The 24,201-nt window shown below is 37.6% G+C and overlaps 2 protein-coding genes across 6 annotated transcripts; one reads left to right on the plus strand and one right to left on the minus strand.

Moving 5' to 3' along the window:
• The first annotated feature begins 1,008 nt into the window (after positions 1 to 1,008).
• Positions 1,009 to 9,004, plus strand: slc22a13b (solute carrier family 22 member 13b). The gene is made up of 10 exons (XM_084398618.1): positions 1,009 to 1,908; positions 3,295 to 3,398; positions 3,590 to 3,744; positions 4,261 to 4,429; positions 4,612 to 4,732; positions 5,028 to 5,122; positions 7,179 to 7,393; positions 8,348 to 8,456; positions 8,550 to 8,759; positions 8,884 to 9,004. The coding sequence occupies exons 1-10, from the start codon at positions 1,534 to 1,536 to the stop codon at positions 8,957 to 8,959; spliced, it is 1,629 nt and encodes a 542-aa protein (XP_084254744.1). The 5' UTR covers positions 1,009 to 1,533; the 3' UTR covers positions 8,960 to 9,004.
• A 153-nt stretch (positions 9,005 to 9,157) lies between these two features.
• On the minus strand, positions 9,158 to 23,998 carry LOC311283869 (xin actin-binding repeat-containing protein 1). Of its 5 annotated transcripts, XM_084398617.1 has the most exons (9): positions 23,921 to 23,961; positions 22,839 to 23,015; positions 22,134 to 22,191; positions 21,612 to 21,998; positions 21,446 to 21,533; positions 18,937 to 19,082; positions 17,589 to 17,636; positions 10,084 to 10,214; positions 9,158 to 9,781 (listed from the first exon to the last, which is right to left on the minus strand). In XM_084398617.1, the coding sequence occupies exons 2-9, from the start codon at positions 22,961 to 22,963 to the stop codon at positions 9,631 to 9,633; spliced, it is 1,134 nt and encodes a 377-aa protein (XP_084254743.1). In that variant the 5' UTR covers positions 22,964 to 23,015; positions 23,921 to 23,961; the 3' UTR covers positions 9,158 to 9,630. The 5 variants fall into 5 exon arrangements, with proteins under 5 accessions (XP_084254743.1, XP_084254741.1, XP_084254742.1 ...); XM_084398614.1 differs by lacking the exons at positions 9,158 to 9,781; positions 10,084 to 10,214 and adding an exon at positions 12,288 to 16,890 and having other exon boundaries at positions 22,839 to 23,008; positions 23,921 to 23,998; XM_084398613.1 differs by lacking the exons at positions 9,158 to 9,781; positions 10,084 to 10,214 and adding an exon at positions 12,288 to 16,890.
• Positions 23,999 to 24,201: the final 203 nt, after the last annotated feature.

Here is a 24,201-nt window from a genome sequence, read left to right on the forward strand (position 1 = left end):
TACCTATTTTAACTGTTTTATTTTACTTATGTAAGCATATTTCACAATATTCCTGTTTTTTTTAATCAAATAAATGCAGCCTTGATGAGCATAAGAGACTTTTAAAATCTTAAAAAAATCTTACAAACTTTTGAATGGCAGTGTGTGTGTGTATATATATATATATATATATATATATATATATATATATATATATATTCAACTAATTATTAAGTAATTTTACACATTTTCCAGTTTTATTGGGAAGATTTAAAAGATAAAAGGAGGTGTAAAATAAGCTTTGGTAACGCACAAGTATTTTCTTTTCACCTCTTTGCAATCATAAAAGCTGTCCACTAAAAATAGGGGAATTTTTTTTTTTTTTTTTTGCTTTTGAAAAGGCGAGTTTTGCTTCAAAGTTTGAATATTGAGGTTGCTATGCAGCAGATATATGGTCAACATGATTATATGGTAGGCTATATAAACAATATCCAATCTTAGTAATATGCATTTTTATAAAGTCGCACAAATCTCCTGGCTTCTTCTTAATGCAGACCAGTGTTGTAGTACAGGGACAGATCGTTTACTGTAAGCAATAAAAAACGAAAAGCAAAAAACAGTCAGTAAAATATAATTTTTTTTCTTTAGTTTATATTAGCCTATCTGTTTTATTTTTATTTAGCTTGTTTTGAATTTTAAGGCATGTTTTAAAATGCTTTAAAATTAATAAAGAATTAACTTAAAAAATGCCTAAAATGCCTCCTTATTGGTTACTGTATGTTAATGTATTTGCATATTATGCTTCCTACAGAGCTGTATTCATACAAAAGAAAATTGTTCATTTTTGTTTTACAGTATAGAAATACAGCTTAAGAACAAACTAACATTAAATATTTAATTAAAAGGCACACATTCAGGACAGGTCATACCCTATTAAAAAAAAAAGTCTTGAAAATATATATATTTTTTCACCTTTGAAATGTTTAGAAATATTTTTGAAAATATTGAGTAAGTTTTGGACACACAATGACATTAATGAATGGACACACATAGCCTGTCCTGTCACAATCATCTTATTTTTCTCTTGAGAGTGTGGCTACTTTGTTACACACATTGTTGTCTAAATGTTGTGCTTAACCCACAAGCATCACAACAGTTTACACATTACCACAATATTAAGACCGCCTTAGTAACTAGCAAAAAGGCCCCAGTGTTTAACTGCATTTGCCTCATGATCCAAAGTCCCTCACACACACACACACACACACACACACTGTCTGCAGGAACTCCCCTCAGAACATTTTAACCATAGGAAACAGCTTATTGACTTAGGCTACTATACCTAATTTAGATCGTACTATGATTATTTCAAGTCTTCTGACAGTCCTTCTCGCAGTGAAATAAATAAGTGCTTTATCTCTGATCGTAACAAACAGATAAGCGCGGGCGAGCAGATATGCTGAACTTGTGACAAGTTTAAAAATTAATTTGTGGGATCCGCGGTGTGCAGGTGTTTTAAGCGCGAGCCGCCGCTGACGGTGGCCCACAGTGACCATGATAGACTTCACGCAGATCCTGTCGTCCGTCGGCGAGTTTGGAGCGTTTCAGAAACGCTTGCTGGTGGCGGTATGCCTCCCCAACATCTTCACAGCTTTCCACATGTTCGGTCAGGTCTTCACCGCCATCAGCTTCCCACACAACTGCAACAGCAGCTGGATCTTACAGCGGGCTCCAAACCTGACAGAGGAGAGGCAGCTGAACCTCACCATCCCTCTGGACAGTAAAGGACAGTATGACAGCTGTAAGATGTTCTCACCTGTTAATCTGGATCTCGATGTCATTGAAGCTTATGGAATAAACGCAACGACCTCATGTATCGATGGATGGGTTTATAAGGCACCAGAAGCCAGCAGCACTATTATAACTGAGGTACTGTACTGAACTTTGCTATAGATAATTATAGGCTATATAGCTACGGTGCATGATTGGGCTTTTCTTAATTTGCTTTATAAAAGTAGGCCTTAATTATCCGGCTATTGGCTATTATTTTCATAAATATTTAACGTTTATGCTTACACTTTTAACGCATAAGATATAGCCGAGGCATAATAATATTAACTTATTATTCAGTGTCTTTCAGAGTTAAAATGACACAAATCTTCTGGTCACAAACAAAGTTCGTCTCGCGCAAGTTGACGCAACCCTTTAAAAAAACACGAACAATTACTGTAGGCTATTTGTGATGATTAAACCTATAATAACTTAATGACAGTGTTTGTTGCCATGGTGACCTCCTCTCTCATAGGCAATTTCTAACTCATAATTGAACTTTTGGTTACGAATCGTTTGAAAACGCGTGAAACGTTTATACTTATTTGTAAAAAAAAAAAGTGCTGTCAAATCGATTAATCGCGATTAATTAATTTGGCTATTAAAAAAAAAAGGTAAAAAAAATAATTATTTCACCTAGCACCTGCAAACTCAACAAAATGTTCTATGAACGTTTTGCTAATATTTAAATTAAATTAATATTTAAAAAAAAAATTTATGTTCTCTAAAATAAAAAAATGTCCATTTTTTTCAAATGTTTAAAAAGTTTTTTCTTGGTTATTTGAATGCGAAGGAAACATTTTATTTTATAATTTTGCAAACATTATTGGAATGTTACATTTGAATGTTATAAATATTCTAAATATTCTGAAAAATGTTAGCTGAACGTCCTTGGACTTAGTTGGAACTAAAAAGTTTCAGAAAAAAACTTCCATGAACAATGTATAAATAACTTTTTTGTGCTAACGTTTTGAGAACATTATTGAAGACCAGATAACTTTGAATGAACTTTCTTATTAATGTTACTGCAATATCATTTTGTTCATAACTTGGGAACCTTGACAGAATTTTAGCCAAATTTCTGAGAACGTTCCCTGTTAGCTTGGCAGCTTATTTTACATATTTATTTATGTATTTACAGCCATTTGTTAGCAAAAAAGCAATAGCTATATAATGCATGTATGTATCGTCATAATAGTTTAGTTTTGTTCGTTTCATAATTTTTCCTATTAAATTTAGCTTGACAGGTTCAATTGGGCCAAGTTACCCCATTGTTATCACAAAAGATCAGTGTCTTTTTTTCTTTGACATTAATGGTCGAAATCTTCAAAAATTGTAGCCACGACTTTAAAGTATGTCTTTACAGAAACTAACTACCCTTTTATATTGTTTTAATGTTTGTCAATTACATAAAATTGAAAGTTATTAGAAACTGTAACCAATACATATAAATGTCTTTTATCATGCTTTCTTTTCTTATCATAGTTTGACCTGGTGTGTGAAAATAAGATTTATAATGAGGCATCTCAGTCCATCTACATGGCTGGTCTTCTTATTGGAGCCCTATTGTTTGGGCCAATGGCAGACAAGTACGTGTAGAGTCCAAGCAACATAAGAATGATATAAAACACACAATGATTATTTTTGAGTTTTTCCAAAAACATACAGATTATTCAGTTTGTTTTAACAACCCATCAGTAATAAAGGGCCATATTTTGTGGCAAATGAGTCATTTGAGTGCTTACATGACTGTGCTGGTAAACTTGTTTTCTTGTCACAGGTATGGCCGGCGGTTTGTCACGCTGCTTTCCTTGTTCCTGCAGTTTCTGTTTGGGGTGGGAGTAGCATTTTCCCCCAACATCTATGTCTACATAGCCCTCCGCTTTGTGGTCGGCACCACGATATCAGGGATCTCTATGAACACGTTTGTTCTGGGTAACACCTGTGACTCCTTTTAACGCCAGTATATAAATCTGAAATTTCATTTAGATAATTAGATAGCATGTAGAAAGTGCATTTACAGTACAAGTATGCTTTAAAGTCACCACTTTTTGTTGTTGTTGCAGTATTTATTGTAAATTATTTATCCTTGCACATCATTATTTTTTACAATTCATGTGCTCTCGTAATCTTTAATCAAAATCATTTCCCCTCCCCCTTGCAACGACATCTCTTCTCTTCTCTGATGTTTTTCGCGGCAAGGGCGGGTCAACCTGTCACTCATATGAGATCACAGCAATAGCAAACCACAACCATCCAATCATCCAGTCATCTCCCGATTAAGTCCCGCCCTAAATGTTTTCTTGTATACATCACAAATAGCAACTTCTGTTTCATGCTGACTTTAAATAAATGTCCTGTAACAACAGAAATCGCTATGAAAATGCATATAAAACCTGTTTAGATCTCAATCTGAGATAACATTTTCATGGTATCTCAAACATGTTTTAGGTACCGAGTGGTGCGGTTCAGCCAAGCGCGCCCTTTTCACCATTTTGTCACACTGCTTTTATGCCATCGGTCTGATGTTGCTGTCTGGTGTGGCCTTTGGGATCCGAAACTGGAGGATTTTACAGCTGGTCCTGTCAGCGCCAGTTGGGCTTTTCTGCGTTTATTACTGGTTAGAGTTATTCTATATCAGGGATTCCCAAACTTTTTGCATTTGCATATTCTGATGTCGGTCACATGACATGCGAATATACAAATGAAATATTTAACATTTTTTAATTTATGTTTTATTAAGTTATGTTAATTTTTTTTTTTTCTATTTTGTTTTCTAATCATTTTCAATGTTTTTGGCAGGATTCTGCCTGAGTCTGCCCGATGGCTTCTGACTCAGGGCAAGCAAGACAGAGCCAAGAAAGAGATCCTGAAAGCGGCCCGAATCAATGGCAGGAAGGTGCCCGAAAATCTGCTCGACAAGGTGACTGTTTTCTCTATGTAGATAGCCAAGCGTTATCTGATCTAAGAAAAGAGCTGATAAAAAGATCCCATTTTCCTTCTAAAACATACAGTATCCTACAATCGAAAGTAGGTCTTGTTTTTATCGATGGTTGTGGTTTTTATATGTGTTTCTACTTGTATATGTATATGCAAATTCGGGCTGCTTATCTTGCCCAGGACACTCCTGTAAATGAGAAATTTAATCTCAGTGAGCTTTTCCTGCTTAAATGAAGGTATTGAAAATGATGAATTAACATGAAATGCTGCATTATCAGATGGAAGCAGAGAACACGACAAATAAAGGCTCCATGCTAGACCTGTTCCGAGTGGATTACCTGAGAAAGAGAGCTCTCATCATGTGCTATATGTGGTGAGTTAAGACAGCATTTCCTCATCGGAGTCTCTTAGCCCCTTTGCTATTAAAGGGATACTCCACTTTTTTCGGAAATAAGCTCATTTTACAACTCCCCCAGAGTTAAACAGTTGAGTTTTACCGTTTTAGAATCCATTCAGCCGAACTCCGGGTCTGACGGTACCACTTTTAGCATAGCTTAGCACAGATCATTGATTCTGATGAGTCCAGTAGCATTTCTTTCAAAATGACCAAAGAGTTTCAATATTTTTCCTATTTAAAACTTGACTCTTCTGTAGTTAAACCGTGTACTAAGATCGACGGAAAATGAAAAGTTGCGATTTTCTAAGCCTATATGGCTAGGAACTACTCTCATTCCGGCGTAATAATCAAGGAACTGTGCGGCCGTACCATGGGTGCAGCAGGCGTAATGATATGACGCAGCGCCTAAAAATAGTCCCCAGCTCGGTAACTTCTTCCAACGTGACCGGGACTAAGTTTGTCTAACCTATTAGACCAAAGAGTATTAGACCTATTTTCAGGCGCTGCGTCATATCATTACGCCTGCTGCACTCATGGTACAGCCGCACAGTTCCTTGATTATTACGCCGGAATGAGAGTAGTTCCTAGCCATATAGGTTTAGAAAATCGCAACTTTTCATTTTCCGTCGATCTTAGTACACGGTTTAACTACAGAAGAGTCAAGTTTTAAATAGGAAAAATATTGAAACTCTTTGGTCATTTTGAAAGAAATGCTACTGGACTCGTCTGAATCAATGATCTATGCTAAGCTATGCTAAAAGTGGTACCGTCAGACCCGGAGTTCGGCTGAATGGATTCTAAAACGGTAAAACTCAACTGTTTAACTCTGGGGGAGATGTAAAATGAGCATATTTCCGAAAAAAGTGGAGTATCCCTTTAAAGCTGTGACAGTTGAGTGCATGAAGTGTCAAACATTCCACCCTTTTAATGAATTCATTCATTTTTAATTAACACAGTTAAAGGTGCGGTATGCAATCTCCCAGAGTTGTTGTTGAACACTGTTGATATTTAAAATCAACCCAAACAAACCCATTGCTCCGTCTCCAAAATTCACAAACGCTTCACAGCCCAGATGTGGTTAGGCTGGTCCATAGCTGGTCTCGAACCTTAATCACTGGTGTGTGAGGCCGGCACGCTAACAAGGATGCTAAATACTGCATTCTCTAATCTAGCGTCATTAGCTGGCCTCCGTTACACACGCAACGCAAGTGTGGATGTCTGTTTATCATAGCAGAAGCGAAGCAAAAAAATGCTTCACGAAAAATACAGCAAAGATGATTGAACGAACGACAAGGAAGCACAAATAATGGACATACACAAGAGTAAATACAAGCAAGAGTTGGTTGTTAGTCGCCGGCAGCACAACAGCTCCAGACAAACAATGACTCTCAAAACAGTCCTGTAACTATGGCTAACATTACAACAACAGCATTTCCTGGTTCTATGAAACCGCAAAAGCAATGTTACTCGCGTATGGAGCAGAAACAACGCAACCATGGCCTTTCCATGTCAGTCTCTCCAGAGCGGGAAAGCTTTTCTAATATTAACGCGTGTTCTAAAGCTCTTGTCTGATCATAACCTTTCTTTTTCCAGTGATGTTCCTCTGAGGATCATTTTTCTCTTTTGTATTGTCTCTCAGCCATCTCTCTTTCTAAAGTCTTTCATCAAATCTACCTCTTGCTCACTCTCTCTCCCCCCCATTATGAGTGGACACGCCCCCTACTGCTGATTGGCTACAAGTTTGTTGTGGTACTCTGTTTTGAAAAATCGCTTACTGCACCTTTAATTAAATACATCATCCAAGTGTACTTTTTCATGGAATGTCATAGAATAGTGCATAAGTACGCAAATTGGGACGCACCTAATGTGTTAAATACAGCAACATAAAACGGTCTCACTTTATATTAGGTGTCTTTAACTACTACAGGTATGTACTAACATTTCAATGAATCATTTGATACAATGCACTTACTGTGTACACACGTTTTTACATTGACACTGCATTCATTCACTGCAAACCTCATTATTGTAGGTTTGTGACGAGCCTGGTTTACTATGGAGTCAGCTTGAACGTGGGGAACTTCGGCCTGGACATTTACCTGACTCAACTGATCTTTGGCATTGCAGAGTTTCCCGCCCGGCTGGCCTGCTTTCCTCTCATTCAGCGCTTCGGAAGGAGGATCTGCCAGAGTGCTGTTCTGCTTCTAGGAGGCACAGCTTGCCTGGTTATTCCTGCTATACCAGGGGGTGAGCGAGTCTCATATTATAATTATAGAGGAAAGAGGGAGTTTGATCCATTTGGAGTCACAAAATTGTCCCCAAAATGTGAGAGACGTGTGTTTTGCTACATCTAACACATGAAAATATAATTATTTATTTAGAATTATCATTCCACATACAGTGTCCCCAAAAAGTATGTGGATATTTAAGTCACACCTAAAAATGTCTTTGTAAAAATAAAAAAATAAACATATGGTATTTTTATAAAGAAAAAGAAAAACCTTTGTAACCAAAACATTTGACAAAAATAGGTTTGTAATTTATAAAAATTATACAATGTACAAAAATAGATGACAAATCTGAAGTATTTGAACACTTTCAGATGTCACTTTCAGTGGAAAGGTTAATAGAACATGTTTATAGAAAAACCAACCAGATCTCATGAGAATTTGTAAGTATTGTACTAGTTGGTGATTTCGTATGAATTAGTACAAAACGTCACCATAAAGGTCCACCACTAAACAAAAATACACAAATGAGATCATACTAATGCATGTGAATTCTCAACAAATTCACAAAACCATAAAATTCTGATAGGAATTGTCATGAGACTGTTGGAAAAACATTCAAAGGACAAAAACTGCTTAAATGTTCATTAATGTGACATCAGTGTGGCACGTCGCATGATTTGTACTAGTTTCCGATTTTGTATGAATTCATATGATCTGATTCTTATGAAACATTTGATTTGCAGGCAAAACATCATCATTAAAGTCCACACATTAACCTAAGTCCTCAGGACTGTGCGAGCAGATTGTATAAAAATGTATTGAGATTGTATGAATTCGCAGCTAATTCACCAAATCATAAAATTCAAAAAGTTTTCATGAGACTGGGTTGGAAAAGCAATCAAATGACAAGCTGCTTAAATCTTCATTAATGTGACAGAAGCACATTAATCCTCTTGATTTTTTTTCCCAGAGTATCCTGTGGTTGTGACTGTGATCGCTGTGATCGGGAAGTTCTCCCTCGCTGCCTCTTTCACCATAGTGTATGTGTACACTGCTGAGCTGTACCCAACGGTTGTCAGGTGTGTACGTAAAAGAGAGAAACCTTCATGAACACTCACAGTTTTCAGTTCTGCGTTCTAAATGAGTTCTCATTCTTAAACTCAATTGTCTAGGCAAAATGGAGTGGGACTGAACTCCATGTGTGCGCGTGTCGCTGGTATTCTAGCTCCTCTGATTGGCTTGTTGAACGTGTATCATCATTCCATTCCAATGGTCATATTCGGTTCTCTTCCTTTTGTGGGAGGAGCCCTGACCTTCCTGCTCCCAGAAACACTAAACACCGAACTACAGGACCACACTGAGGTTCCCGTAGATGAGAGCATGTGAGGATTCTTTATATTAGTGACATTTCACACATATAAGCATGAAACATCTCTTGCAATAATAAATCATGTAAAAAGCACTTAACTTTTGATGCACAGAATTTAATATATCTCTCATTTACAGGGGATCAAAGAAAGCCAGCATTGAAAACGGACTGTATCAGGAGCAGGAAATGGCTCTCAGGAGCACAAAATTATGAGATTTATATTGCAAAATGTTGTTAATGTTCATGGGTGTTTTAACAGATTTATTCAATAAGTGTGGATGAGTAAAATAAGACAAACAGGTGTCAGTGTTTACTTTTCATGCTGCAAGTATCATGTTTGTAAAGTTTTATTGATAAAAATGAATTTGTACTTTTTTATCACTTCATTTTGAACAATAATAATAAAAAAAACTGTGATTTATTAATGATTCAACACATGCAGGAGTGTTTTTTCCCAATACTTTTCAGACTGATGCTACAGAAAACTAGAAAGCCATTAATGAAGACATCATTTGGTCATTTATTTAATAGTGAAACAGCAACTAAAAACTATGTACAAATACTCATATTTGATTTTTATCCCAGACATCCATGTTTTTGACATAAAATTATAAAGATACATCAGTCAGTGTGTAAAATATTAGTTTTAATGATCTTTAGATGTCATAAAACACACTAACATCAGGGACACTAACAACATAAACATTTTAGAATAGAGTGATACTGATTTATAGACATAAACTGCTTTGTGAAATCATGTTATGTTAATATTAAATCCTTATTTGATTTAAACGTGTTGATGCACAATCGCCAAAGACCAGAAAATCGTATTTGCCCACATAAGACCATCTGCTGGTTACGGCCCATATACTTGTTCAGTGGTTTTAAATGACGTCAGTGCCATTCCTCTGTAGCCAACGGTCTTTATGCTGTTGACGGCCGAAGCCCTCGTCATAGTTGCCCTTCCTTCTGAAAAGCTGCTGATAGTGGAAAACACAGTAGAATTCCCCGTAGAGCGGCGCATAGCCTTGAAGGCTAAAACCAAGAAAACAAATTTTAGTATATTCCTTGCTTATGATCCGTAGGCTATAAAAAACACATTAATTGGGTGCATTTTTGTAGATTAACAGTTTTAAGCAACAGCTGCAGCGTCAGCAAAGAAGGTTAACAGCTTTAGAGGCAAAGTCTAAAGACTGGTGCAGAACTGCAACTTCAGCGCTGCCTAATAAATGATTTGCTGTGATTTATGGTCTAGTTGCATTATAGTAACAAAGATGTTACATTATAGATGTAATGTGTTTTAAATGTTTATATTTCAGCGACGTTCATAATCTTACCTCAGTTTCTTTTTGCAGTGCTTGCAGCAGAAACAGGTTTTGTGAAAAATGAGTTTATCAGCTGCCATTCTTTCCATTGGGTAAACTGGTTTCAGACAGGCTGAGCATGTTTCCTGAGCTGCTGGCTGAAACTACAGTCACACAAAAGGGTTAACACATCACTGACCTGGGGTCAGAAGTTGGCTTTTAATTCATTTAAGCTATTAGGCTGTGTTTTTTTTATGCGGGTTTTGGAAAACACTGGTGTAAATTATGGTGTTTGAACTCTTTCAGTTGAGATTTTTGAGAAAAATGAGATTTTTTTTCTTTTTCTTAAAGATTAAAAGAAAAAAGAAAAAAAAAAGGAAGGAAGGAAAAGTTGACACCATCCGCTTCAAAAATAGAAAAATATTTATTTCATGTTCTCGACTCAGGTGAAGAAACGTAAAGTCTCACGTGTTGAGAACTTTTGGAGCTGTGGTCGGCCATCTTTTCCTTCCTTTTTACAATTTTTTGTTGTTGTTTTGTGGTTGAGCCCCCTTATTGAGCATTTTGCCCATTAGATGTGGGCACTTTGTGTTGAATCTTTCTTTGAAATGTAAAATACTTTATTTTTCTGGCATCCCAACAGTTCAAACATTTCTAAATGATTAAATTCTACAAACACTTTCAAATAAATAAATGTAACATTACCAAAATAATTAATAGAATGCTAAACAGATCATTATTTAATGTACATTTAAATAGATCTAAAAAGAAAATATAAACCATTTCAATAGAAATGTTGGTTGTTGAAACCATTGGTTTATATATTTAGGGCCCAAGCCCTGAAAGGGCGAAGGCCCTATTGTTTCCGTAAGGATTATTATTATTTTTTTGCCTTTTTGCCACTTTTGGGGCCCTTAACATGCTCAAAAACTCTTGAAATTTTGCACACACGTCAGAACCTGCGGCCATCAGGGCCGGGCTGAAGCTGGTACCGGGGCGTGGCAGGGGGGCTCGACAGCGCCCCCTGGAATGGGGTCTGAAAACTTGGTCCATAAATCAAACACGCTTGCATGTAATAATATGAAACTCGGTACACAGATAGATCTCATCAGGCCGAACAACTTCCGCACTCTAAGTTATTAGCTCCGCCCAGCAGGAAGTCGGCTATTATGGGTTGTTTGAAAAACGCATGCTGTGGAATTTGATGTACTCCTAGAGAATTCATCCACTTGCCTCCAAACTCGGTCAGCATGAAGTCAAGACATTGAGGATGCTAAATTGCGGACGGATTTTTGATATCTCGAACGGTTTGGCCGTGGCGAGGAAACGAATTTATGGCGAGAAAAGATAAAAACGAAGTGTTATAACTTCTGCATACATTAACTGATCTTGATGAAACTTCAGCAGTGTGTTCGTGGTAAGAGGCCGATCACATGTATGTAACTATTGTGAGTCAAAGTTATAGCGCCACCAACTGGCAGCAGGAAGTGTGTCACTTTCTAAATGCTTTTGACAAAAGTGAAGGGGTTAATTTTATGTACAGTCACAAAAATCAGTACGTATATTGGTCTCATCGAGCCGGACAACTTTCTCATTTACAGTCATTAGCTCTGACCAACAGGAAGTCAGATATTTTGGTTTGAATGTGGATTTCTTTGCAAAATCAGCCTCTGTATTTTTACCCACTCCTCTTAAGTGGTTTATATATTTTTTTGTTACATTTACTATATATATATATATATATATATATATATATATAAATGGCAAAAAGGCAAAAAAAAAAAAAAGAATTTAAAAAAATTAAAAAATATAGCTGCGAGCAGCGATGGAGGGCCCAAGCCGGTGACACCGCCACCCCCGGTGGCTTTAGTGTAACTAAAGGCACCAGGGTGGCGGTGCCACCGGCTTGGGCCCGCAATCGCTGCTCGCAGCTATATTTTGATTTATAATCATATTTGAACGCACATGATATAATGATCTGCTAGGTATTTTAAAATGTTTGTTCAAGACTAAATAATGTTACCAGATTTTTGGGCAAATATTTCTGTAGATCACTGTTTCAGTCAACCAAATCTCATGAGAAAAATGTAGCAATTTTTCATTTCGTCTGATGTGATTCATATGAAAATGTCTAATTGAAAAAATATTATCATATTAAAAAATGAATGAAGGTCCATCCCTAAACCTACCCCTCAGTGGGCCAAAAATCTTACGAAAGCGTACAAATTTGCAACAAATCAAAATAGTTATGAATTGTTGTGAGAGTGAGACTGTGTTTCTGTTTTAAGTATTAAACATATGAGAACACCTATTTACTGAAATTTAGAATGACACGTTTCTATTACTTTTATTGACAAATATGGCAGAGATTCAAATGATATTATATTCACAGAAATATCAGAACATGTTTTCTGCATGACTGCAACATACTAAGGAAATATTAGTTTAAAAAAATATTAATTCACACAAAAAAAAAACCCACTGAAACACTAACAATGATCAGTACTAACATACATAGGAATAGTGAGGTAACCTACAAATGATAACCAAGCAAAAACAGTACAAACATGTGATACATTTAAATGCATTGGCTATGACATTATTAGATCTTTCATTTATGTGACAACCAAAACTGAAATAAATTTCCAGCATTCACAGTGGGGGATGGTCCTCTCTAATAAAAGGTGTGTTGATTTTTGGGTATGTGACAATTTCAGATGTGGCTGGACTGCTCGTAATATGCTTTCTAGAAGTTGTCCTTGTTTCCGGTTGGGTTGTCACAACCGTGGAGGTTTTCGAGGAGTAGAACTTGTTGCCGAAGCAGTCCGTCCTCTCGTAGTTCTCCTTGATGGTTTTTGTTCCGATTACTTTCTCTACCTCAGGCATCGTTTGCACTTCCAGCACACTGACCTGCCGTTGTGGATTCGGGGGGCTGGAGGGCGCCCCCTTTGTGACAGAACATTGCCTGCGGTCTGAAGGCACACTACAGCAGCACTGGGGCTTGGCCTCTTCTTTCGGTTCTGCTTTCAGGGGACTGATCATAGGCGATGGCAACTCCGTGGGCTTCCTCGCTGCAGACTGAATGGAAATAAACGAAGGAGATGCTGGTGAGGTTGATCTCTCTTTGGCTGTGGGAATCAAAAGCTCTGGCTTTTTCTGTGCCGTTGACTGTCCAGTAACACTCCTTCCCATCTTGTTTTGAGCTTTTGGGGATTTGCTCGACCCAATACTGATTTTCCTGATATTACCTGAGGGAGGTGAACCTTGTACAGCCACCATTGACTCCCTGAAGAGACCAGAGAGTCCTGCAATGTCAGAGTCAGATTTCAAAGTCGAGACTGAGTAAAGAGCCTTTTTAATGGCCTCCTCTATATCCATGAGTCTCGCAAGCGTTTGGTCTTTTAAACGAATGATGTCAGCACCAGCTTTCTCGAGGTCCCCAAAAGCAACCTCCATGGATGACATCACCTCAGGTTCACTTGGTGCTCCCAAATGTTCCGACTTGACTATTTTTGGCTTGATTTTTTTCGCCCGAGGCACAACCCAATCCGGTACGCTCTCGAAAATGTTTCTAAGCGAGCTCACGTCTACTTTGTTGGTGTCGTCTTCGATTTCCTCTACTTTGGAGAGAATGTTTTTCAGTTCCTCTTGCTTTTTCAGCTTGTCGAAGATCTCCATGACAGCTGGCACGTTTCCTTTCATGATTTCATCCATGTGCACAGAGAGTCTCTGCCTTCGCTCATCCTCAGTTTCTCCTCTCCTTTTCTTTTTCCGTCTGACCACTCCACTCACTTGTTGATCATCACTTTTATCTTCTTTTTCTTCACAGTTGTTACTATCTATCTTACAGATCTTAACCGAAGAGCCATTGTTGTGAGGAGAAGGACTGATTTCCTGTGCCGTTTCAGTTTCCAAAATGGTGGAGTTGTTATTGGTGTTGTCTGTAGTGTTCTTCACATTTTCTTTAGCCATTTTGATTCTTTTAGGTTTCACAGGAGGCACTGAACCACTCTGCTTCACCCCAAAGTTTTGAAGAGTGCCATTAAATCCTGTGGAAGATTCACTGACAATGCTTTCCGGAGAGCTCTTTGGAGGTTCTTCAACAACCTGTATGTCATTTAGCTTTTTGTTTTCAGGACTCTCAGTGTTGGTCATTGACGTATCACTAGGTTCAGGTTCATTGGCATCTGTATGCTGTACACTTATGCAGAGTACATCTTCATGAGCCGCTGGGTCTGGGCTTAATTTGGGAGTTGAAGGTTCTTTAATCTGCTCAGTTGGTGATTTTAAAGAAGTAGTTGGGACTTGGCATTTGTTGAGACGGTATGCATCAGTTTCAGTACCAAGAGGGTTTGGCTTAATTTTTAAATGATCTGGTTTAGGTGGGATAGCTGGCTTGGGTCCAATAGGAGTTTTCCGATTTTTAACAGGTGTGTCTACGGAGACATGAAGGGGAGAACAAGTCACTGGTTTGTTTTCAAACTGGGCTGTGTCAGTTTCCTCACCAACTGATTTTAAAGCCTCTTGTTCAGCTAGTGGTGCAGGAGAATATGTTGATGGCTTATTTTCTTTAGTTCTTTTACTTGACAGCTCTACATCTGTATTTTTGTGTCCTGCAAATCCTTTAGCAGAGTTTCTATAAATCATTGCAGCTCTAAAATCCCCCTTTGAGACATTAAAGTTGGACTTTCCCAAGGAATCAAGAGCTGCCTGTATGCTACCCCTCATAGCGTCCTCCTTACTTTCTTCTTCATTTTGAGTTTCGTATAACTGTGAGAGCTCTTCTTTCACACTTACATTATTATTTATTTTCACATGTGTAAACTCATGGTTTACTGAACCAAGGTCACAGATTTGTTGGGTTTGGTTGGTCTGGGAAGCAAGTGCTTGTACACTCTGCTGAAGAGCTTTTGCCTCCATTGTGGCCTGATGAAGATTCATAATTGCTGTTTGTAGATTCACTAACTCATCATCTTCCACTACATCAACAAGTTCTGCTTGAAGAACAGCTCCATCATCCATGATATCTTGATCTTGGAGAATTCTTGGGGTGCCCCCAGTGTTAGTGCAAATTTCAGCCTCGTTTGATTTTTCTGTATTATTTTCATCATTTATCACACTTTCTGTAGGTGACACTTTTAACTTGTTTTCTTCTGATTGTGTTTTGAAGCTTAAATTATCTATATTGGTAGTAAAAAGGGCTTTGAACTTGTTAACATTACCTGGTATAATCTCACTTGTTTTTTCTGAAGCACCTATATCCACATCTGATGATGTTTCCTGCAGCCTTTTTAGATGATCAAGGTCTCCTTTCTCAATGCAGCTCTGGCATAGCTGCACATCACTGGTTTTGTTTGTATCTACTGCTGAAGAACTTTCTGATGAACTAATATCTGTCTTGAGATCACCCTTTTCAGACTCTGGATCAATCTTTAGACTTGAGGGAATTGATCTATACTCAATTTTACCCAACTCCTTGACCCCTGCACTGTCTTCACTGTGGATAAAAAGTACATAAACTGTTATCTCTCTCATTCCTGTGGTACCATCTTGTATTATGACTCCTTTCCTCATGGACTTCTCTTGACTGAGTAGATCTTCAGTAATCTGCACCACATTGGCAGTCCTGCACTCTTTATCTGGAGTGAACGGAAGTTGGTGAGTGGGAACATCTACTTTCTGAATCTCCACATTGCCCTGATTGTCCTCTTTTAGGAAAGTCACAGTTGGGTTCAGGCTTGTTCCTGGTAGCATCTGAAGCATGATGCTCTTTATGTTTCCAGTCACTATCTCCTCATCATCAATTTCTGCTCTTGTATCTTCTTGTATGAAGTGATATCTTGCTTTCTTGATATGGCCAGTTTCATTAGCTTCAAGGATAGTTCCATCAGAATGCATGATACTGAAGTTGCATAAAGAAACTAGAGTTTCCTGCATGTTCTCAAGGATGGTTTCTGATTCTTCCTTGGTTTGCTGATTGATCTTATCAAGTGGAGTTGATTCGAACATCTGAGCTCTATTTCTTACATTTGCCTTCAGCAGTTCTTCCTCTTGGCTACAGCTATCATTTGTGGGTGAGATGTTCTCCTTGTCATGTAATATTGTTTCAAAGACCTGTTTGGCTCTAGATATACCTACAAATACCTCATTTGTGCCTATGAAATCAGTGGTTTCACTGTTATGGTGAATGTTTGATGTTTGTTTTCCATCAGTTTCAGAATCGTTCTTTGGTTTCCAGACCGATCCACCTTCCTCCTCAGAAACAATGTTTTTCCTTGGACAGGGGCTTTGACTGTCTCTCAGAATATCCATTGATTGAGCTTCGAACATTCTGCGTGTGGCTTTCACATCCACTCTGATGCTCTGCTCTGATGTCCCTTCCTCTGATTCGTTGAGTTGGGGTTTGTTCTCTTCATTGGGGAAGTTGGCTGTAGGTTGTTCAAACATACAAACGGTTCTCTTGATTTCGCCCTCTTGAAACTCCTTTTTCATCTGTGGTTTTTGGTCGTGGAAATCCACTGATTTGATATCATGGTTCTCAAACAGCCAGCACCTAGATTGGACCTCACTCTGGTATCCAGTGTCTGTGACTGGGTCGATGTTGAGAATATCAGCCATCTCCCTCTCTACCAAACTGTCTACATTTTTCAACTCAGGATAAGTATGTTTGAGCAGTCGTCTAAGCTCGCATTTCTGTCTGCGTTGGTGCAGAATGGACATTACTTCTGGGGGTGGTGAAGTAAAGGCTCGCTCATACTCATCAACACTGGTTTCCGGATGACGTGTAGATGGATTTGATTCGGGTGCATATTCTATGCTGTTTTGTGCACCTTCAGCCATCTTAGAGTAAAAAAAATAACAACCTCATTAGATTATTGTAGCTAATATATTAACCTATTATTTCAAATGGTTATGATTAATTTTGAGCAAACACGAATGGTTAAGAAGTTAAACATACCTGCTGAACTGTACGGAAGCCAAACCGCATGCCAAAGAAAACCAGCGTTTTGTGCCTAACGTTTCTAATGGTTATTAATTTCAGCAGTCTGAATACAGGCAGTTGAGAACATTATCATTCATGTTAGTATTATGATTATGAGACCGGTGATTAAGAAACAGACAAAGTCCGGCAAAGACACCCAGAATAATTATATATTCTGTCCTGCTAAATGAGTAGGTAATCAAACACTGCAAAGTCAACTTCATATCTTGTTAATTTAATTCAGACCCAATATCAAAAGGGTCACTACCACAATTTGTTATTTACTGAGTATGCAATTACAGAAAGACGCAAACTACAAATGTTGCTAATGTTTTGCTAATGTTTAACAGCACTAAAAGAGCCAACATTTTATTTCAAGAATAAAGTGCAAAATATGATATAATGTACATAATTTTGAATAAAACACATTTATACACAATATTATAATTTATTCCAGAGTTCACACCAGGGTTAGTTTGTACTTTAAATCGAATTAAGAAGCCAAATGAGTTTTATCACTAGATTAAAGTACATATTTGAAACAATTTTTCCTTACCTTGCTTGCTTTTGGCCTTTTTCCAGTTGGAGAAGTGGGATTCTGGTCCTAGAACAAACAAAAATCAAGGAAATGACTAGCGTGTCTGATTAGAAATAGCAAATTCAATTTCAAGTTGAGCTTTTTTATAAAAAAAAAGAAGAAGCTTTTATAAAAATAAAAACTGAACTGATTTTAATAACTTAATTTAAAGGGATACTCCACTTTTTTTGGAAATAGGCTCATTTTACAACTCCCCCAGAGTTAAACAGTTGAGTTTTACCGTTTTCGAATCCATTCAGCCGATCTCCGGGTCTGGCGGTACCACTTTTAGCATAGCTTAGCATAGATCATTGAATCGGACAAGACCATTAGCATCTCTCTCAAAAAAATGACCAAAGAGTTTCGATATTTTTCCTATTTAAAACTTGACTCTTCTGTAGTTACATCGTGTACTAAGACCTACGGAAAATGTAAAGTTGCGATTATGATATGACGCAGCGCCTGAAAATAGGTCTAATAGGTTAGACAAACTTAGTCCCGGTCACGTTGGAAGTTACTGAGCTGGGGACTATTTTCAGGCGCTGCGTCATATACTTACGCCTGCTGGACTCATGGTACGGCAGCAAAGTTTCTTGATTATTACGCAGGAATGAGAGTATAGTTCCTAGCCATATCAGCCTAGAAAATCGCAACTTTTCATTTTCCGTCGGTCTTAATACACGATGTAACTACAGAAGAGTCAAGTTTTAAATAGGAAAAATATCGAAACTCTTTGGTCATTTTTTTGAGAGAGATGCTAATGGTCTTGTCCGATTCAATGATCTATGCTAAGCTATGCTAAAAGTGGTACCGCCAGACCCGGAGTTCGGCTGAATGGATTCGAAACCGGTAAAACTCAACTGTTTAACTCTGGGGGAGTTGAGCCTATAATGAGCCTATTTCCAAAAAAAGTGGAGTATCCCTTTAAGAGTTTTTCCAAAGTAGAACATATTATAGTAATTATATATACACTGTAAAAAAAGTTGCTGCCTTAAATTTTTAAGTACAATTACGATAAACTTGGACATTTAAGTTGTTTCAACTTAAATTACATTAAACTGACTTTAAAAACTTATTTTGATGAGTAAAAGATATACAAGATTCAACAAATTTTTTAAGTCAGTTTAATGTAATTTAAGTTGAAATGACTTGAAACATCCAAGTTGATTGTACTTAAAAAAAAATGAAGTCACCAACTTTTACAGTGCATGCACCTTGAACTTGTAGCTAAACACTGATAAACAGAAAGCAGTTCATTTAGCAGCATTTTCTTGCTGCCTTACCCTGTCTCATCCCCCTGGCCCCAAAAGTAGCTACAAGTACTAACTGGTTTCAAGACGTTTCCTGCTGGTTCTGCAGCTGCCACTTTTGACAGATATAGTGCAGACAATGCTTTGACTGAAATAGAGGGTTTCTCCAGTTCGTAGAGAGCCGAGTTGTCTCTGAAGTCTGCGACTGACCTTCTTTTATCCTCTGTAAAAGCAGAAAGATCAGAATCACGATATGGTTATTGTAACTCAAAATTTGACTCCTAATTTCCTGGATGAAAGGAATGAAATCAAGGTCAACATCTGTGCTTTTACAACCAGACGCACACATCAGGGGGGCAAAAAAGACATTCTGAACTGTCAGATATGAGATTTATTTAAAAAGAAAAGTTTGTCTTTCAGTGGGAGGTGGGCGATTGGTCAGGCATATTGTTTGTTAGTTTTGTGAGAGACTTTATCTGTGACTCAGCAAGCTTTTAGCAGGGCTTTTAGATTTAACTGTAAATTATGCTATAGATTATTTATTGACTTATTCGTACCCAGAGACTCCCTTATCTAGACTTTCAGCGAACATAAGTACTCCCAAATACTGTAACAATAACAGTTTTCTCAATAACAATTTAGAATGATTCTAATTGTTATTACCAAACATTATTACCTTTTTTATTTCTTAAAATCATTCATGTATCACATTTATTTTAATATTTTTAAAGAAAATCCTGACCCCTGCATTATTGATTTTTATATGTAACTGACACAAAACAGTTCAACTAATGCCTCCATTAATGCTTTGAAATGAATATTAAATCCATTTTGTAAGTGTGCTTCATTTTAAAATGGTGATGTTATGATGGTTATTGCTCTGTCAGCTCTATTGCAGTAATGTGGACAGCTGCTATGATCGCAAGCCATCAGTGTAGTGCGTTTAGATGGGTGGAAAACATCTCTGTGACACAGATACTTGTGGGATTTCCAGTCGTGAACCAAGAACCAACACACAGCTTGGATGAATGAGAAGAAGGGTACAGACTAATATTCCGTTTCAAGGGCAAAATATTGTCTTGCCTTAAGCTGGTAAAATAAAATTATAATCAACCATGGCTGTATTTTAGTATCTGAAAAGCATTAAGGAAGTGAAACTCATTATCTGATTTTAGCTAAGTAAATTTTTTATTGTAGTAAATAATTTACCTGTTGAGTGCATCTGTATTAAATCACTCTCGCTACTCATCTGATCTAGATATCACAATGATAATGAGATTTATTGGTTCCATAATTATTGATTAAATGATCATCTTGTCCAGTTCATCACACATTCTCCAAAAGCTATTCATTAACAATACAAGACAGATTTCCTTTAAAACAGTCTATAAATAATATTTGATGAAGACAAGTGAAGCAAAGTGTCCAACAAAAATCATCTATAACTAATTTCACCATGTTAGTGAGTTGAAAATTAACATATGATTATTTATTTGCACAGTAAAATGTTAAGGTTAAGCTTGTTTTCCAGCCTGTTTTTTAACACAAAAATGAATAATCAAATTCTGGAAATCCCATGTCCTTGGTTACACAACACAGTGTGTCTTCTATAATACACATGTTGTGGGAAATCTATTTGATCCAATATAACACTTTAAAAGTGTGTAAACATAAACTCACCATTCAGCGCTCTTTCTCTTTGCTCATAAACTTAAATCAAATCCCTCTGAATTATTTTATTACTTAGTTCAGTAATGATCCTCTGACGGGTCTATCGGCCATGTGTGTCCTCCGAGTGTGTCAGCAAGCCTGTGGCTCCGCTTCTGTTCTGGTAACAGCTGACCCTGTCCGGCTCTCATGGAGGGATAAGTGCCAGCCAGCTATTTTAGGAGCTATTCTGCTATTGCTACACCAGGCTGAGTCAATCACTTGTTGAGATACACAGCTATATTTCCAGTCTGCCCCAACCCAGCACTCAGAAATGACTAAAAAAAGCATGTTATTTTCATCTCATGTCATTATGAACAGTTGTTGCTCCTGCTGTGATGTCAGGCGTTTCCTCAGTTACAGTTTGGAGGGCCCTCACACGTGGCCCAAGTTTTATCAAAAGCAAAGTAAAGTATATTTTCTATATTTCACCAGTGCTTTTATTTGACAGTATTGACTTTTTGTCTTGAAAGATATTCTATATAGCTTGCTCTTGACATTTAGGTCACCTGATACTCTGTCAACATTTGAAACGTAACCTTGAACTATCCTCAATAGTGTTGTTTGCTGAGGTAGGCATTGCTATACTATTGCTCATAGTTTGAGTCAGAGTTTTGAACAAACCTTAAACCTACTCCATCCATCCATCCATCCATCCATCCATCCATCCATCCATCCATCCATCCATCCATCCATCCATCCATCCATCCATCCATCCATCCATCCATCCATCCATCCATCCATCCATCCATCCATCCATCCATCCATCCATCCATCCATCCATCCATCCATCCATCCATCCATCCATCCATCCATCCATCCATCCATCCATCGGAAAAGCGCCTTTTGCAAAATGTAAAAAGTTACGTATGTACTCACCCTCTGGAGTTGATGTTTTTTCACTATAAATGCCAGAAATGGTCTTTCTTCTATCAGATCGGGTTATTATCTGTTTTGTTCTCTCACTCTGAAAGAGTAAATATTTCATCAGTAAAACACAAATGACTCTTGGTCATGCACATCTCTGTAAGGTCTAACTATTTACCTTTGTGATCACTTGAACCTCTTTGGTCCATTTCTCTGGTTCATCATGGCTGTTATTAACCTCTGGCTCTACTTGGGGCTTTATGTCCTCAGGATCCTTCTTATTGGGAAGAGTGAGTGGAAGAGTAGTGTTATTGGCTTTCTCAGCACCCACTGACTGTAGTGCCGTCTTGCTTCTCTTGGACTCAGGCTGAGTGGTGACCTTTGACTCAAAGAGCGCCCTGAGTGCTGTGGTGCCCGTAGGTCTCTGCCGGGGGAGGCTCCCCATAGACTTACTGCGGGACAGAGGAGAGACTCTGGTCTTCTCTTTGACATCAGTCTTCTTCACTTGTGTCTCAACTCTGCTGACATTCTCACTGACAGGAATTGGTTCAATCTGCATGCTCATCTGTGGGAGAAATGAGAAAACCAGGTACTGCAGGTAAAAGTGGTTGAGTCCTTCAATCATAGGTAAACAATGACATCACATGTTGAATATTGAAAAATCTAATAGAGTAGCTTATGTGAGGTTTGGTGTTTTTACCTCATGCTTGACATCCTCTGAATCAACTTTTGTTTTTATTCCAGGAGAGTTTTGGTAGCTGGTGAAGACATGGTGTTCAGAAGGTCTGATAAAGTCCTGTATTTAATTTCATTTAATTCAAAATGACTTCGGAAAATAGAACTGTACACTTTCTGTTTATTTACACATCAACATCAAGCCCAATGGATTATTGGATACACAAGTAAGTGTTTATTGATTAAGTATAAACTCTCATTTATTTGATTAACTCAAATTGAATATTCTGTCATCATTTATTTACCTTCATGTTTTTCAAAACACATTTCATCTCTTATTTTCTGTGGAATACAATAGGATATCTTTAGCTGAATGTATTAACTGCTTGTTTCCATACAATGGAAGTGAATGGTGACCATGTCAATCAAACAAGATTTTCAGTGAATAACAACTCAAATTCCGTCAAGTTGTTGTATGGATTTAGAACACTTAGAATATATGTAGTGAACAAATTTCATTGACAACCTTTTTTTTCCTTTCCTTTTTGGAGCTTGTTCCCCTCCCACATTCATTGTATGAAAACCAGCATCTCAGACATTTTTGCTAAACATCACATTTTATGTCCCAGAGAGAAGGCAAGTCATACAGGTTTGGACCATCATAAGGGTGAGTAAATGATGACAGAATTGGTGAACTATTCCTTTAAAGTAAGAGAAACGTCTCCCTCACTGTAACATAAGCTGAGAGACAGACTTCCTCTTGTCTCTGAGTCCAGTTTCAGTCCAGGACACGACATGATCAGTGGAAACACTTCTGAGAGACTGGGCCCTCCGCAAGATGCCCTTCACTTCCATTTCTTCTTCCTCTCCTAATACTCTGTCCTCCGTCCACGTCCCAACCTACACACTATGAACACACATCACATGCGTCTTGACATGGACAGATTTGTGGCATTCAGTCACATGGAGTGGTCTTACATTTTAAAATCAGTTATGGGAAAAGCAGTTATCCTGTTAACAGCCAGTCCCGGTATAGTAGGACACTTGGCACACTTTTTTTATTGCCTTTTTCCCTCACATATTTCAGTCATCATCATATGATGTATCATTCGAAAGCTTAAACACTCAAAATCCATTCCACTGTGATTCCACACGGAAAAGTTACACAGATAAAAACGCTGTATTATGCATGCCAGGCCAGTAGTTGGCGATGTCACTTTGTGAAGAAACTATGTGCCTATAGACTGAACACATAATACGCATGACATCATCGTTTTCATAAATTTACCTTTTTGTAGTTTACACAGAGATGATAATGGTATCGTTTTCTACAGTCTACTAATACTCTAATGAGAGTAAGATGACATGTAGTTGCAAAGCGGACCATCAAAATAAATTGTACAAGATAATACATGTTTAGTTTAGTACATTGATCTTACACTTTCATTTTTGAAGCTACTTTCACTTCTGCAATAATCATCTGAGCGTTTCTTTAAAAAAAGACCAACTTTAGGACTGTATTCCAAAGCATTCATGAATTACAACCATGATACAGAATATAACATCTTTGATGAACTGACCCATGGCACATTACTCATATTAATCATTGCCAGTGCCGATAATACATCTGCTAACTGATAATTAACCATCTTCGTTTACAGAATGCTAGTAATCCATTGGTATACGCTTAAAAAAAAAAAGAAGATATTTTAAATAGGCCTAATCATGGTTTTAAATGCAGTTTGTTTTTTAACCGGACACAGTTTTTTTATATATTGACATGAAATGGATCAAATAAGTGAATATTTTTACCTTTGAAAAGTGTGTTGCTCACTCGATTGACAGATGCCTTGAGACAGTTCTCTGTGCATCACGCGGAGAACTCACCGGACAGAATCTGTGGGCAAAGTCCGGCTGGTTTATTACACCTGACTCTGGGAAAACTGCCTCCTGAAGGTTTGTACCCTGTAAAAAGGGTTGGTTAGAAAAATTTTGATTGCCATCAATAAAACACATGGCTGCTACTATTGAAAGTTGCATAATGTTACATGTCATCTCTGCCCATTCGTGGTGTAAAATGTGCATAACGAAGG

The sequence above is a fragment of the Rutilus rutilus genome (genome assembly GCF_951802725.1).
Source record: "Rutilus rutilus genome assembly, chromosome: 24".
NCBI lineage: Eukaryota > Metazoa > Chordata > Actinopteri > Cypriniformes > Leuciscidae > Rutilus > Rutilus rutilus.